At 43.6% G+C, this 14,553-nt stretch overlaps 1 protein-coding gene across 2 annotated transcripts in view; it reads right to left on the bottom strand.

Moving 5' to 3' along the window:
* Positions 1-14,553, bottom strand: part of naalad2 (N-acetylated alpha-linked acidic dipeptidase 2) — a 204,216-nt gene that overhangs the window by 91,474 nt on the left and 98,189 nt on the right. For both annotated transcript variants that reach the window (XM_068033980.1, XM_068033981.1), the window contains 3 exons: positions 13,865-13,990; positions 7,751-7,937; positions 766-853 (listed from right to left, as the gene is read on the bottom strand). In XM_068033980.1, the coding sequence (XP_067890081.1) occupies positions 766-853; positions 7,751-7,937; positions 13,865-13,990 (401 nt within the window). The remainder of the gene's footprint in view (positions 1-765; positions 854-7,750; positions 7,938-13,864; positions 13,991-14,553) is intronic.

Here is a 14,553-nt window from a genome sequence, read left to right as displayed (position 1 = left end):
TTTGCCCCTCTTATTTCCTTCATCACTTCTCCTCTGTGCTTTTATATTCAGCCTGACTCTCCCTTGCATTACCAAGCTGACATCTGTCATATGCCCCTTATTCTGCTTCATCCTACTCTAACTTCTTCATCATTCAGGGGTCTCTGGCTTTAGTTACCCTCCCTTGCATTTATATGACATCTTTCATGATCTCAGGCATCCTAAAGCATTTCACAGCCACATGTGAAGTATAGTCACTATGTAATGTAGAGAAATGCAGCAATTTGTACACCGCAAGTATGTGTTGGTTAAGATACTGTAATGCTTTTCAAATTTACGTTTTTTATTATGTGTCTGCAGAACAAAATTCTGTAAATTTCTCATCCCGAGCATAACAAAATTAAGAAAAAGTACAAAACAAAGGAGCATATCTGTGGTTTTGGAATATTCCTTGAGATGGCAATCCTGTTGTATCCTTTGTTTTTGATGCAGTACTTGATCACCAATATCTACAAGTGTATGAGAAATTATGGAGTAGAGTACAGATTTAAATTGTGCAAGTATTTTTCAGGAATTAAATGCATTGCGTTTTTTGCTAAAAGGAAGAGAGAGCTAAGAAATTTCTAAATGGCATATGTGTGTGGTAGTATAGTGGTTATGTTAATGGACTAGTAGTTGAGCAGGCCTGCATAATAACTGAGAGAAAGTGAATCCAAATCCTACTATGGTGCTTTGTGAATTTGAATTCAGTTTACACAAAAGTATAAGCATTTTTAGAGAACTTACCGCAGTATCTCCTCTGCATCTTTATAGCCTATTGGATGAACAGGTATTTTTGGAAGACCAACACCTTCATCCAATCTAAATGCATATTCTGAACAGAACAATGGAAAATGAAGTATATGATAAAAACTTTTTCTTTGTAAAGCACGAATATTTTGAGCTAATTTTGGGCAACTTTATGCTGTAAGGTTCCTAGGGACTGATGGGAAAGCATCAATATGTAAATAATATAATGACTGTACTCTATTACTGTACTGCATTTTGTTTTGTTGAACAAGATACCTCAGACTGTGATTATTTCTTAAACGTCTATATCATTCACTCAATGGTCTCATTAATAACACAATTCAAATCAATCTGCAGCCATATCTACAAGCAAACGAGGATGATGAAAATTTTAGAAGAGTTTTTTTAAACCTTTGGTCTGGGTTGGGTCCAAAGACCTAAATAACAGGATGAATTAAATAGTTTGAAGGATTTTCCATCATCTTTACTGTTTCACTCATCAGATGTTCCATCTTAAAGTGAACTGATAAAAAGATGAGAAGAGCTTCGGCAATTTTCAAACACATATTCAGAATTACAGCCATGACTATTTTACTATGCATTGGATGCAACACAAATTCAATGTTCCCATACAGTGATTCGTTTTACCACCATCTATATTGTATACATCTCAGTTCCCTTTGCAAGTTACTATTAAATCCACTTCCACCACCCTCTCAGGCAATGCATTCCAGCTTGTAACAACTTGCTGTGTAAAAAAATTCTCATCTCTCCTCGGGCTTTTAGACAATTATCTTAAATCTGTGTCCTCTGGTTAATAGGAACATAGGAACAGGAATAGGCCATTCAGCCCATTGAGCCTGCCCCACCATTCAATATGATCATGGCTGATCTTCCACGTCAATGCCTTTTTCCCACACTATCCTCATATCATTTGTATTTAGAAATCTGTCAATCTCTGCTTTAAACATACTCAATGACTGAGCTTCCACAGCCCTCTGGGGTACAGAATTCCAAAGACTCACAACTCTCTGAGTAAAGAAATTTCTCCTCAGCTCTGTCCTAAGTGGCTTCCCCCTTATTTTGAAATTGTGTCCCCTGGTTCTAGACTCCCCAACCAGGGGAAACATCTTACCAGTTTCTCCTTATATACTCTATCAAAACCCCTCATGATTTTGAACATCTTTATTAAATCTCCCCTTAACCTTCTCTGCTCCAAGGAGAACAACTCCAGTTTCTCCAGTCTATCCAATTAACTATAATCCCTCATCCCTGTTACCATTCAAGGACATCTCCTCTACAGCCTCTCCTAGGATTTGACAGCCTGTGTTATCCAGAATTGGATATAATACTGTAACTGAGGCCTAACCAGTGATTTGCCTTGTTTTTGTAGTTTATGTCTCTATTGATAAAGCCAAGGCTTTTTTTTAACATCTGTAACAAGTTGTCCTGCCACCTTCGAAGATATGTGCCCATAAACCCCCAGGTCTCTCTGTAGTTGGCTCTTAACTGCCTTCGGAAATGGTGAAGCAAGCCACTGACTTGTATCAAAATAGCTACTAAAAACTATAATAAGAATAAAACCCGGCAAACCACTCGATCTAGCCACTGGATTCAAACACAACAAAGACACACCCAGCACAGACAATCCTGCAAAATCCTCATTAACATCTGGGGACTTGTGCCAAAATTGTGCCACCGGCAGGACGACCCACCAGTGTTGGCAGCACAGTGGTATACAATTAGGCCCGGGGAGTCCTCAACATTAACTGTGCATCAATTCAAACATGGGCAAGAAAAGCTCCACTGATTACCAACTACCGCTGTCCCGGAGCTAATAAATCAGTACTCCTCCACATTGAACACCAACTGGAAGAAACACTGAGGGTAGCAAGGGTACAGAATGTACTTTCGGTGGGGGAGTTCTATGTCCATCACCAGGAGCAGCTCAGTAGCACTACTCTTGACCAATGTTTGAGGAAACAAAGTGCTGTCTTTACACTGAGGACATACTCTATTGTGGTGTGTGGCTCTACCACCATGCGAAATGGGATAGATTTAGAACAAATCTAGCAACATAATACTGGACATCCGTGAGGCATTGTGGGCCATCAGCAGAAGTAGAATTGTATTCCACAACAATCTGTATCCTCATGGCACAGCATAACCCCCACTCTACCATTACCATCAAGCCAGGGGACTAACCCTGGTTCAATGAGTGTGGAAGAGCATGCCAGGAGCAGCACCAGGCACACCTAAAGTTACAAAACAATAGGGCGACACAGTGGCGCAGTGGTTAGCACCGCAGCCTCACAGCTCCAGGGACCCGGGTTCGATTCTGGGTACTGCCTGTGTGGAGTTTGCAAGTTCTCCCTGTGTCTGCGTGGGTTTTCTCCGGGTGCTCCGGTTTCCTCCCACAAGCCAAAAGACTTGCAGGTTGGTAGGTAAATTGGCCATTATAAATTGTCACTAGTATAGGTAGGTGGTAGGGAAATACAGGGGCAGGTGGGGATGTTTGGTAGGAATGTAGAATTAGTATAAATGGGTGGTTGATGGTCGGCACAGACTCGGTGGGCCGAAGGGCCTGTTTCAAAGCTGTATCTCTAATCTAATCTAAAAAAATACTACAAGCATGCTAAACAGTGGAAGCAGCATGCTATAGATAGAGCTAAGCGATCCCACAACCAACTGATCGGATCAAAGCTCTGCAGACTTGCCACAGCTAGTTGCGAATGGTGGTGGACAATTAAACAATTAATGGAAGGAGGATGCTCCATAAACATCCCCATCCTCAATGATGGCGAAGCCCAAAACATGACTGCAAAAAACAAGGCTGATGCGTTTGTAATCATCTTCAGTCAGAAGTGCCGAGTGGATGTTCCATCTCGTCCTCCTCCTGAGGTCCCCCGCATCACAGAGGTCAGTGTTCAACCATTTCGATTCACTCCACGTGATATCAGGAAATGGCTGAGGGCACTGGATACAGCAAAGGGAATGGGGTCTTAAAAACATCCTGGTTGTACTGCTGAAGACTTGTGCCCCAGAACCTTTAGATTAGCTGTTCTAGTACAGTTATAACACTGGCATTTACCTGACAATGTGGAAAATTGCCCAGGTATGTCCTGTCCACAAAAGCAGAATAAATACATCCAGGCAAGATACCACCACATCAGTCTACTCTCAAATCATCAGGAAAGTGATGGAAGGTGTCATCGACAGAGCTATCAAGTGACACTTACTCACCAATAACCTGCTCACCGATACACAGTTTGGATTCCATCAGGACCACTCAGCTCCAGACCTCACTACAGCTTTGGTACATGGACAAAAGAGCTGAATCCAGAGAGAGTGACTGCCCTTGACATCAAGCCAGCTTTTGATCGAGTGTGGCATCAAGGAGCCTTCGTAAAATTGAAGTCAATGAGAATTGGAGGGAAAAAGTCTACTGGTTGGAGTTATATCTAGCACAAAGGAAGATGGTTGTATTTATTGGAGGCCAATCATCTCAGCCCCAGGACTCCTGGAGTAGTTCCTCAGGGTAGTGTCCTAGGTCCAACCATTTTCAGCTGCTTCAATGACCTTCCAACTATCATAAGGTTAGAAGTGGGTATTTCCCTGATGATTGCTGTATTCAGCTCCATTAGCAACTCCTCAGACAAAGATGCAGTCCATGCCCTCATGCATTTTTACCAACAGATAAATCTGACTGATTTACCACCTATAAACTCTGATTTTTTCCGTCTGATTTGTAACTATTTGTAATCACTAAACATTTTATTTTGTTCAAAACAATTTGCAAAGATCATAGAGTTGCTCTCGTGTGATTAGATAATCTCTGTGGGCTCTCATGGAAAACAGTTAAATAGAAGCTGTGTCTGTCCATGTTGTACTTGGAATGATGCAGGCCAAGCAGAGAGAATGAGTTTGAAACATACTCAGGAACCTAACACAACAATTGAAAGACAAGGAAATCTTCTAGTATGCTATTCTTTGAAGAGAAGAATCAAGGCTACATTTGTTTTTAATGAGAAAATAGGCAAGCTGCACTCATATCTGAAACTAATAACTGAGAACCAAGAGAAATAGTACTAGGTTTGGAAAAAGTAATTCTGACAGACTTAGACTTTATAGTGAGTGAAAAGTTGTTGCTTCTGGAAGGCAGTTTTATGAATGAAGCAAATGTGTGTGTTCCGAGATATACCGCTAAAATATCAATATCATGAGACTGTGTATTGTAGATGACTATCCCTACCCATGTCTGTTTGAGAGCAGGAGAAATACTGTCCCAGAAATTGATTTGCGCCAACCTGCCGGATGCAGTGATTGATCCCAGCAATGGAACCCATAGCCCCGTCTAATATTGAGCCATCGGCTCAATTACATAAGACCGGCGAGCTGTAGACACCAACTCAGCATCACCAGGCAGCTCGCCGGTGAATAGGAGCTCCAGTGAGGGCCATTGCAACACTAGCCCTCAGTTAGCCCTTGGAAAAGGAGGGGTGGAGGTGCAACAGTGAGTTGGAAAGCAATCGGAAGGTTGGAACTGAACAGGACCTGACAATAGTCTCTGGCACTGCAGTGGAACCAGGAGGAGCAAAAGAGCAGCTCAGCATTGTTGGACAGCCTGTGGGTTTTCTTCTGGATGATGAGATAGGATGTACTTAATGGTCCTCTTATCTGTATTTATCTTGGATAATCTTCTAATGGTCTAGATTTGAACCCCGTGATCATGGTAGCATCAAATTCTATGTTTAAACAAAACTGAACAGTTCCATTACAAGCTCAACTTCAAACAGATACATTTTATGAAGCTGTCACAAGGTTTTGTGACTGCCACTGCTTTTTCAGGATGACATACTCTTAATAATTATTGGGGAATATTTTGAGTGCTATTTGATGTTAATCTCAGCAGGAAGAAACCATCCAAGAAACCTACAGGTTTCAAAGCCTGCTGAGTGTGGGTACGGAGGCGAGCATGATTTGAAGATCGTATTCACAGAGATCGGCACTGGGACCCGCTGCCTCTGGAATGTGACGCCATTTTTAAAAGAAAGTTGTCAACGAGGGAATGGGTCGGGTGCTTGCCTCCAGTTAATTGCCTGTTGAGTTCACTAAAGAGCTCATTAACAGGCTTGTCAGTAGCAGTGAGCAATTTTTGAAGGCTGGGAACAGGGGCAGCTGGGGTTAGCAGGGGAAAGCCCAGCTGAGGGAGTTCAGATGGGATTAGGCTACTCTGACATTGGACAGAGCAGCCAAGATGAGCTGTAGCAGATGCTACCTCCTGGACAGCAGAAGGCCATATTAGCACAGTGGGGGCTTCAAGGTGAGAAAGGTGCTACCCAAGATATTGGGTGCACAGCCCAAGAGTCAGTTACCTGCAAATGACAGAGCACCAGTGCCGTAGGAGGCTGTGTCTATCCAGGCAGATGGTCTTGGTCCTGTGTGCTCTGAACCACAATGACCTGAGGCATCACAGCCCCCATGGCAGTCCCCACCCGCAGCTGTTAAGGTCACAGTTGTCCTGAATTTCTATGCAACTGGGTCATTCCAGGGATCAGCTGTGGACCTAGGTGGCATCTCGCAGTCGGCAGCTCATCAGGACATCAGGCAGGTCACGGACGTCATTTTCAGGAGGGCTGGAGAGTACACTGATGGGCCTGTGCAGGCGCAGAGGGCATTGGGTTCAGCCTCTATTGCTGGATTTCCCCAGGTACTGGGCATCATCACTTGTGCCCATGTGGCCATCAAGGCACCCAGTGACCAGCCAGTGAGATCCACCAACAGGAAGCGCTTCCAATTCTTTAATGTCCAACTAGTCCGCAACCACAACAATAGCTTCCTCTATGTGTGCGTTCACTTCTCTTGTGGCTGCCATGACTCTTTCATCTTCCATCAGTCCAGGCTGCCTTGCTCCTTTACTTGATCCCCCAAAGTGTGTGGATGGATCCAGGGGAAATCCCTTGAAGAGATGGCTATTGACACCTCTATGAAAGCCCCAAACAGAGGCACGGAGGCGAAAGAACTAATGCCACCTGCTCAGCAGGCCAACCATTGGGCAGGCCATCGAGTTTCTGAAGATGTGATTCTGGTGCCTGAATCAGTCAGCTGGCACCCTCCAATACCCTCCTGCAAGGGTCTCTGACATTGTGGTGGTCTGCTGCGCTCTCCATAACATGATCTTCAGAGAGGTATAGACCTTAAGGACAGTGAGGCCCTGAAATGAGCAACTCATTGGGGGAGGAGCAGGAGGTAAGAGAGGAGGAGGAAAAGGGGGCGGAGGGGGATAATACTGAACAAAGAGGTGCCCATGCTGCATGACAAGGTGGCCTCCTCCTGCGACCCTCTGGGAAGAGGATCTCCCTCCTCTCTCTCATGGCCTGGAGCATTAGATCCAGGTGGGCATCGATGAAGTGAAGGTCTGCCTGTCCCTCGTGCCATGTCTCCAGATCCCCTGTGACATCTCACTTCCCTCTGGTGCAGTGGAAGGCAGATCTCGCTCTCAGGACAACCAGCAGCCTCAGTGATGGCTGCCATAGAAGTCTGCATGAACCCCACACTTGATCTGACCCACTGCCATTTTCATTCCCACTGGCTTGAAAAGGACAGGAAATGCATCTACATACCAATTAAGGGCTTACCCATTTGAAAATTGCAATCTGAATCAGCTTCCCAGAGGAGGCATGTTTCAGAACCAGGCCCAGATCCTGTTTCCTCCCTCCATAATGAAAATCCAGCCCATAGTCTTTAATGTGAATTATTTAGGCTCCATTACAGAAATTATCTATCCAAGGATAATATCAACCAACACTCATTTCCCATTAATACAGAGTTTTTACACAGGGGGAGAGGGATTAAAAAAAAACTAATTTTAGTCTGAATGTAAATTAATAACTCAGTCAACAAGGCACAGTCCCAATATTACACTAAAGGCTTTTGCTTCACTTATCTGACAAAGAGTATGGTTGCTTGCTATCATACGTACCATTAGCTGGAAAGCCTGGGGTTAGAGGATCTCCAGCTCCATTCAGGTTCAATATGTTTCCACGCTGGACACCACCTCCAGGGAGATTCCAGCCATCTGGGTAAGGGAGCACTCCTGGTGCACAGTAATCAGCAGGGTCTGAGAAAAAGATGATTCCTTTCGCACCTGCATTCATTGCATTCCTAACCTGGAAAACAGCAAGAAAGATATAATAAAGCCAAACTAAAACTACAAGTTACGTTTAAAAAAAAAAACGTGCATATCTGTACAAGGACAGAAACAGTTGAGAGACATTTAAACACATAAGGAATTCATCCACAACGTTATTCTTGCACTCATGCACAGTTATTTTAAGGCTGGAAATTTCATTGAAACGGTAGTCCTGGCCACTGGCTAAAAACTTGGTGCACAGCCCACCTCCGCCGGGAGCGAGAAACTACGCAACAATCTTTTGTGGTCCAGGCCCTTAATCAGCCTTAGTCAGGACTTCTGCCCCTCTGAGGCAGGAAGTCCTGCCTCCAAGAGTTGCCAGCCAATTAGAGGGCCAGTAGCTATTCAGTCCCAGCAGCGCCACCAGGAACAGTGGCCACTGCTGGGAGTGTACTCAGCAAGAACAGGACAATGGACATTGCCCTTCAGGAAGGTAAGTGGGGTTTGGGCCTTGTCACGGACAATCGGCTGGGTCCTGGCCAGGGGGTGAGGGTCAGATTGTAGGGAAAGTGGAGGGGGGTGCATACCGCTGGTGGGGCCCTCCATGGGGCACAGGGTAGGGGGCCTAATCTGGAGGGCCTCCCCAAGCCCGCAAGGATGCCGCTAAGTATTACGGCTGGAGGAAGCACTTAAGTGGCAATTAATTGGCCACTTAAGGGTCTCAATTGGCCTGGGGCGGGCGGGCCATTTGCCACCTCCCCTGCTGCTGGTAAAATTGCAGCAGGGGTGGATAGGCGACGGGAACTGCATCCCTCCACCTCCCAATGGATTTTACACCCCCCCTCCGCCACCACCCCCGCCAGCCCGCTCCTGAGGGGATGGAAGGGGGGCATAAAATTCTGGCCTAAATGTCCCAATACTCCTATTATTGAATAATCGAGGAGGGTTTGGGAATTGTTCCACTACTAGCCCCACCCAGTCAGAATGGATTTGAAAACGGAAGTGGAACTAACTTTAGCAGAACCACATCTAAACCTCAAGTAGCACAGCCACCACACTGGAAAATACTGCATAAGCTGATATGCTTGGAACATCCTGGAATCTCTTGCTCCAAAAATTCACAAATCCTGTCTAACTGGACATCAGGATAGATTCACACAGAAGTTGCTTTATATTTCACAGCACAAAGAGTTATCAAGCAGTTCTCTTCCTCTCTTAACTTAAATTGAAGTCTTTCCCACAGCGATCTGAACTGGGCTTTGGTATATAATCTTGTCCCAATCTTCCTTATTTGGTAGCAGAGCTGTCAACCACCTTGGCCCCACCATATAAAATTTCCTCTCTAATCCTTTGTCTTGCTATGTCACTCCCTGACTTGAAAAATCTCAAAACCTAGTTTTTCCATTTCACCTTTAGCCCACTCTCTGAATTCCTCTATCATTTGGTCCATTTCTCTCCTACGTTATTACATTAAAGGTGTTGCTGCTGCTGTTTTTCATTCTCCCTAAATATCATCTCTACCCCGTTAGCAGACTACCTGGTGGTAATCTATGACTGACTGCTGGGGGTGAGACAGAGAGAGAGAACACCCCAACTCAGAGAGTTTTCCCACGTAGGATGAAGGGGTTATTCATCAAGACCACTGGTAGATCAGCCATTCATTTATCAACATTAAAAGTAATCTGAATCTGGAAAATCTCGGGCTGCATCTTACATGTCTGCCACCGAGATAGGTGGCGGATGTAAACAACGGCAGTCCGCCTGCGTGGACCACACATTGCGAAGCCACTGCGATATTCGGCTGGCCACCAGCATGAATATTGCACCAGGACCGACGGCGGGAGTGAGTAAGTAATTACTTCATTTATTTTAATAAATTAACATATTTAAATTTTGAACGTCACCGAGTGGCAGGGGGGGGGGGGCATCATGAGGCCTCGCCGCCGTCGGCAATATGGGGCCGGGCCTTCCCAGCGTCGAGGCCCATGGCGGGCCTCTCCCGGAGGCATTTTCCGGCCCCCCCCGCCACAACCCCCAACGTCGGGGGTGGGGTCTGTAAAATTCACCGCCTCATTTTGCAGGTGCCAAGTCTCATTTTCAGATCGCAGGGTGCAACTGAACTTAGTTTCGCATTGAGGCAAACTGGTTTTGGTGCACATCAATGCAAATTGGCAGCATGACTCAGGGACCTTCAAAGCACAGTGAAGCCATGTCTTCGACAAGAGGCAGCATCATAATGGTTTGAATTCTCACAAAGTTTTCTTTTCAATCATTCTTGTGATATGGATGTCGCTGGAAAGGCCAGAGTTTATTATTCATCCAGGCTGTGGTGAACTGCCTCCTTGAACCACTGAAGTCCATGTGGTGAATATACTCCACAATGCTGTTCCAGGATTTTGACCCAGCAATTGGACTCCAAAATCACAACCATCTTCCTTTGTGTTTGGTATAATTCCAGCCATCGGAGAGAGTCAGCCCCGATCCCCAATGGCTTCAGCTTTACTTGGGCTCCTTGGTGCCACACTCAGCCAAATGCTACCTTGATGTGTCAGTCTCACTTCACCTCTGGAATGCGGATCTTTTGTCCATATTTGGACCAAGGTTGTAATGAGGTCTGGAGTGGAGTGGTCCTGCCAGAACACAAACTGTGCACCAGTGAGCAGGTTATTATTATAAAAGCAAAATACTGCGGATGCTGGAAATCTGAAATAAAAACAAGAAATGCTGGAACCACTCAGCAGGTCTGGCAGCATCTGTGGAAAGAGAAGCAGAGTTAACGTTTCGGGTCAGTGACCCGAAGAAAGGTCACTGACCCGAAACGTTAACTCTGCTTCTCTTTTCACAGATGCTGCCAGACCTGCTGAGTGGTTCCAGCATTTCTTGTTTTTATTATAGCAGGTTATTATTGGTGAGTACATACTGCTTGATAGCACTAATGACAACTCCTTCCATCACTTTGTTGATGAATGAGATTAGGCTGATAGGACGATAAATGGCCATATTGGATTTGACTTGTTTTTTGTGAACTGGCCATACATGTGCAATTTTCAACATTGTTGGGTAGATGCCAGTGCTGTAATTGTACTGGAAAAGCTTGGCTAAAGGTGTGGCTTGTTCTGTTACAAAGGTCTTCAGTACAACAGCCAGTATGTTGTCAGGACCTGTAGCCTTAGCTGTGTCCAGTTTCCTTAGCTGTATCACAGAATGAATCAAATTGGCTGAACACTGGTAACTATGATGGTGGGGATTTCAGGAGGCGGCCACTCACACTACAGGCTGAATATGGATGCAAACACTTCAGCTTGTCTTTTGCAAGCGTGTGCTGGGCTCTTCCATCTTTGAGTCATTGAGGAATCTGTTCATGGAATGCAGTATACTCCAGCCTGGGATCTAATCTTCTTCAGCTTTTGGGGAATTTGGTCCTTGCTATTCTTATCCAGATCCATCACACAGGAAATGTGAAAGAAATGAGCCAATAACCTCCTACAATGACCAATGGACCAGCTCTCCTGTGTTCACTGAGAAGAGTTCTATATTTTCCAGTCCCATTAATTTCTTACCCCCATAGGCTGCTAATATCACCACAGTCATAATACAGGGCTGTTTTAACTGTAGTAAGGTTGGAAGAAACACCAAAAGCATAATTCATGTTATTCCAAGTCTTGCTCTTTCTTTGTGAAGTGATTTTAATCCTCCTCTCCTATATAGAGCTTCCTTAGCCATGAATAAAGCTACTGGAGCAAAAGAATATATTTTAAGAAATGATTTTCAAACTGTGTATACAAGAGCAGTGGTTTCTGTGCATGTGTTTGTTTTAAATAAAAGTTGTGAAACATTTAAAAATGTAAAAACAATCTGGTCATCATATCTAGGTCAAAGTCCTGGAACTCCCTACCTAACAGCATTGGGGGAGTACTTTCATCACACACTCTGCAGCAGTACAGGAAGGTCCACCGCCAGCTTCTCCAGGCAACAAGGTGATAAACAGTGGCCTTGCCAGCAATATCTTCCCAGAAGACTAGAGGAATCTGGACTGATAATTGAGAAAACGAGGGCAATTGAGAGACAGAGAGAGACAGAAAGCAGGAGGGTTTCAGCTTCTCAAGTTGGCAGAAGCCATGTTTTGTTTAGTTTTTCTGCCTTCAGTTGCAGTGCTACTTCTGTTTATGGTGGCACCAGCACCTACTTGTGTATCAGGTGCTTAAGTGAGTCTCCCATAAATAAGAAACAGCAGTATTGCAACATTTATTGTGCGAATCTATGACCAGCTTCAACCGCTGCACATCCATGTTATAATTAGGTACAAAAGCATTTTTCTTTGAGATCAATTTGTGGCCCAACTGAAATGGCCTTAACAAAGAGTATCGATCCTTGACACTTTAATACCACACATTCATGACTCATTAAAAAATGCAGCGGTTTGCTCAATATAGACATGATCTTTTAAAGGATGGACTATAACGAAATCATGGAATCATAGAAGGAGGCCATTCAGCCAGTCACGTCCATTCCTGCTATCTGCAAGAGCAACTCAGCTAAACCCACTCCCCACCCTTTCCCTATAGCCCTGCATATTTTTTTCTCTTCCACGTGCTTTTCCAATTTCCTTTTGAAAGCCACAACTGAATCTGCCTCCACCACATTCTCAGGCAGTGCATTTCATATCTTAACTACTCACTGCCTAAAGAAGATTTTCCTCATGTCACCTTTGATCCTTTTGCCAATCACCTTAAATTGGTGTCCTCTGGTTCTTGACCCTTCTGCCAATGGGAACGGTTTCTCTCTACCTACTCTGTCCTGACCCCTCATGACTTTGAACACCTCTATCAAATCTCCTCTCAACCTTCTCTTCTCAAAGGAAAACAATGCCAGCTTCGCCAATATATCCACATAACTGAAGTTCCGCATCCATGGAACCATTCTCGTAAATCTCTTCACATCCTTCCTAAAGTGCAGTTCCAGAATTGGACACAATACTCCAGCTGAGGCCAAACCAGTGTTTTATAAAGGTTCAACATAACTTGTTTGCTTTTATACTCTATGCCTCTATTTATAAAGCCCGGGATCCCGTATGCCTTTGTAACCGCTTTCTCAACCTGCTGTTCCACCGTCAATGATTTATGCACATATAACCTCAGGTCTCTCTGCTCCTGCACTCCCTTTAGAAACGTACCCTTTATATTGCCTGTCCTTGTTCCTCATACCAAAATCTATCACTTCACATTTCTCTGCATTAAATTTCATCTGCCATGTGTCTGCCCATTCCACCAGCCTGTCTATGTCCTCTTGAAGTGTATCACTATCTTCCTCACAGATAACAATACTTCCGAGTTTTGTATCACTTGCAAATTTTGAAATTGTGCCCTGTACACCTAACTCTTGATCACTAATATACATCATGAAAAGCAGTAGTCCTAGTACTGACCCCTGAGGAAGCACCCAGTATACCTCCCTTCAGTCTGAAAAACAACAAACATGGAGTAAGCCACCCACTGGTGTGCATATCTTTAAACTGTAATGAGTGAAACAGTAAAAAAAAAGATTTTCTTTACAAATGGTACAAAAAAGATCTATCACATTCCATCACTGTGTAGATACCTACTTTGTAGAATACTGGAGTTGCTGATAGAAAGTGGAGTGCAGCTTTCTAGAGGATTCTTTCTTTAAATGCTCTTGCAGCCATCTATGCTACTTGTACTTTCCCTGTGATATTTCTGAACAATCATTACACTATAGCCAGATTACAATCAGTGTTTAAAATAATTCTTCCATATTTTAGACACAGCTCTCAGGAGCTCTGAGGCTGCTCCCTAACTGTGATGTTTTACATTTGAAATGGCCAATTTTGAATAAACTGGCTTTTCGCCCTCAAAACAAAGCTCAACATTTTTTATTTGCTAATCACAGAATTGCTGTGGAAAAGTACAGAAATGGTTCAAATAAATGTGAACAATAAATCTATACCTTATTTCCTCTGAAGATTTTCCCATATCTGGCAATCACAATTTTTCCAGTGCAGTTGATACCCAGTTCTCTTTCCAGCTGAAAGAAATCCTCAGTCCGAGCATAGTTAACATAAACTAATTCTCCCTGCGCATAAAAGTAATGGAACATTACTTGAAAACACAACCCCAATGAAAAGAACACATACAAATGGATTATACAGAAAATCTTTCATGATAAGAACAATGAATATTCAAAGGTAATATAATCAGCATTTAACTGGCTCTGAATTCCAAGTACAATTTATAGTCGAAAATTAGTTAGTTTATAAGTAATGTTCTAAATTTAAAATAACTATGAACAAATTGTCTGTTGCAACTTGGTACATTACATCCTGCACTGCAATTAGCTGTGAAACTTGCAAAACATATTGTTCAAACAATGACAAGTAGCAAGACGCCACAGAAGAGATGCAGTTTATTCAAAATTTATTAACAAATGTATGTTCATGATCTACTGCGATAACTAAAGTCACCTTCACTGGTAAAACAAAGAATACATTTCATATAAAAAAGCAAGACATTGTAACTATCCATACAACTTCATAAAATCAATTGCCACGGGGGAAAAATTCAGGGGAAGGAAACTTTCACACAAACTTGGGTCAAGAACCACTTATTAAAATAAAATGAGATCCTGACAACTGAATC

Source organism: Heterodontus francisci, chromosome 6 (assembly GCF_036365525.1).
Source record: "Heterodontus francisci isolate sHetFra1 chromosome 6, sHetFra1.hap1, whole genome shotgun sequence".
In the NCBI taxonomy this organism is placed as follows: domain Eukaryota; kingdom Metazoa; phylum Chordata; class Chondrichthyes; order Heterodontiformes; family Heterodontidae; genus Heterodontus; species Heterodontus francisci.
The sequence above is the reverse complement of the archived record's forward strand: the minus strand, read 5'-3'. Positions and strand labels throughout refer to the sequence as shown.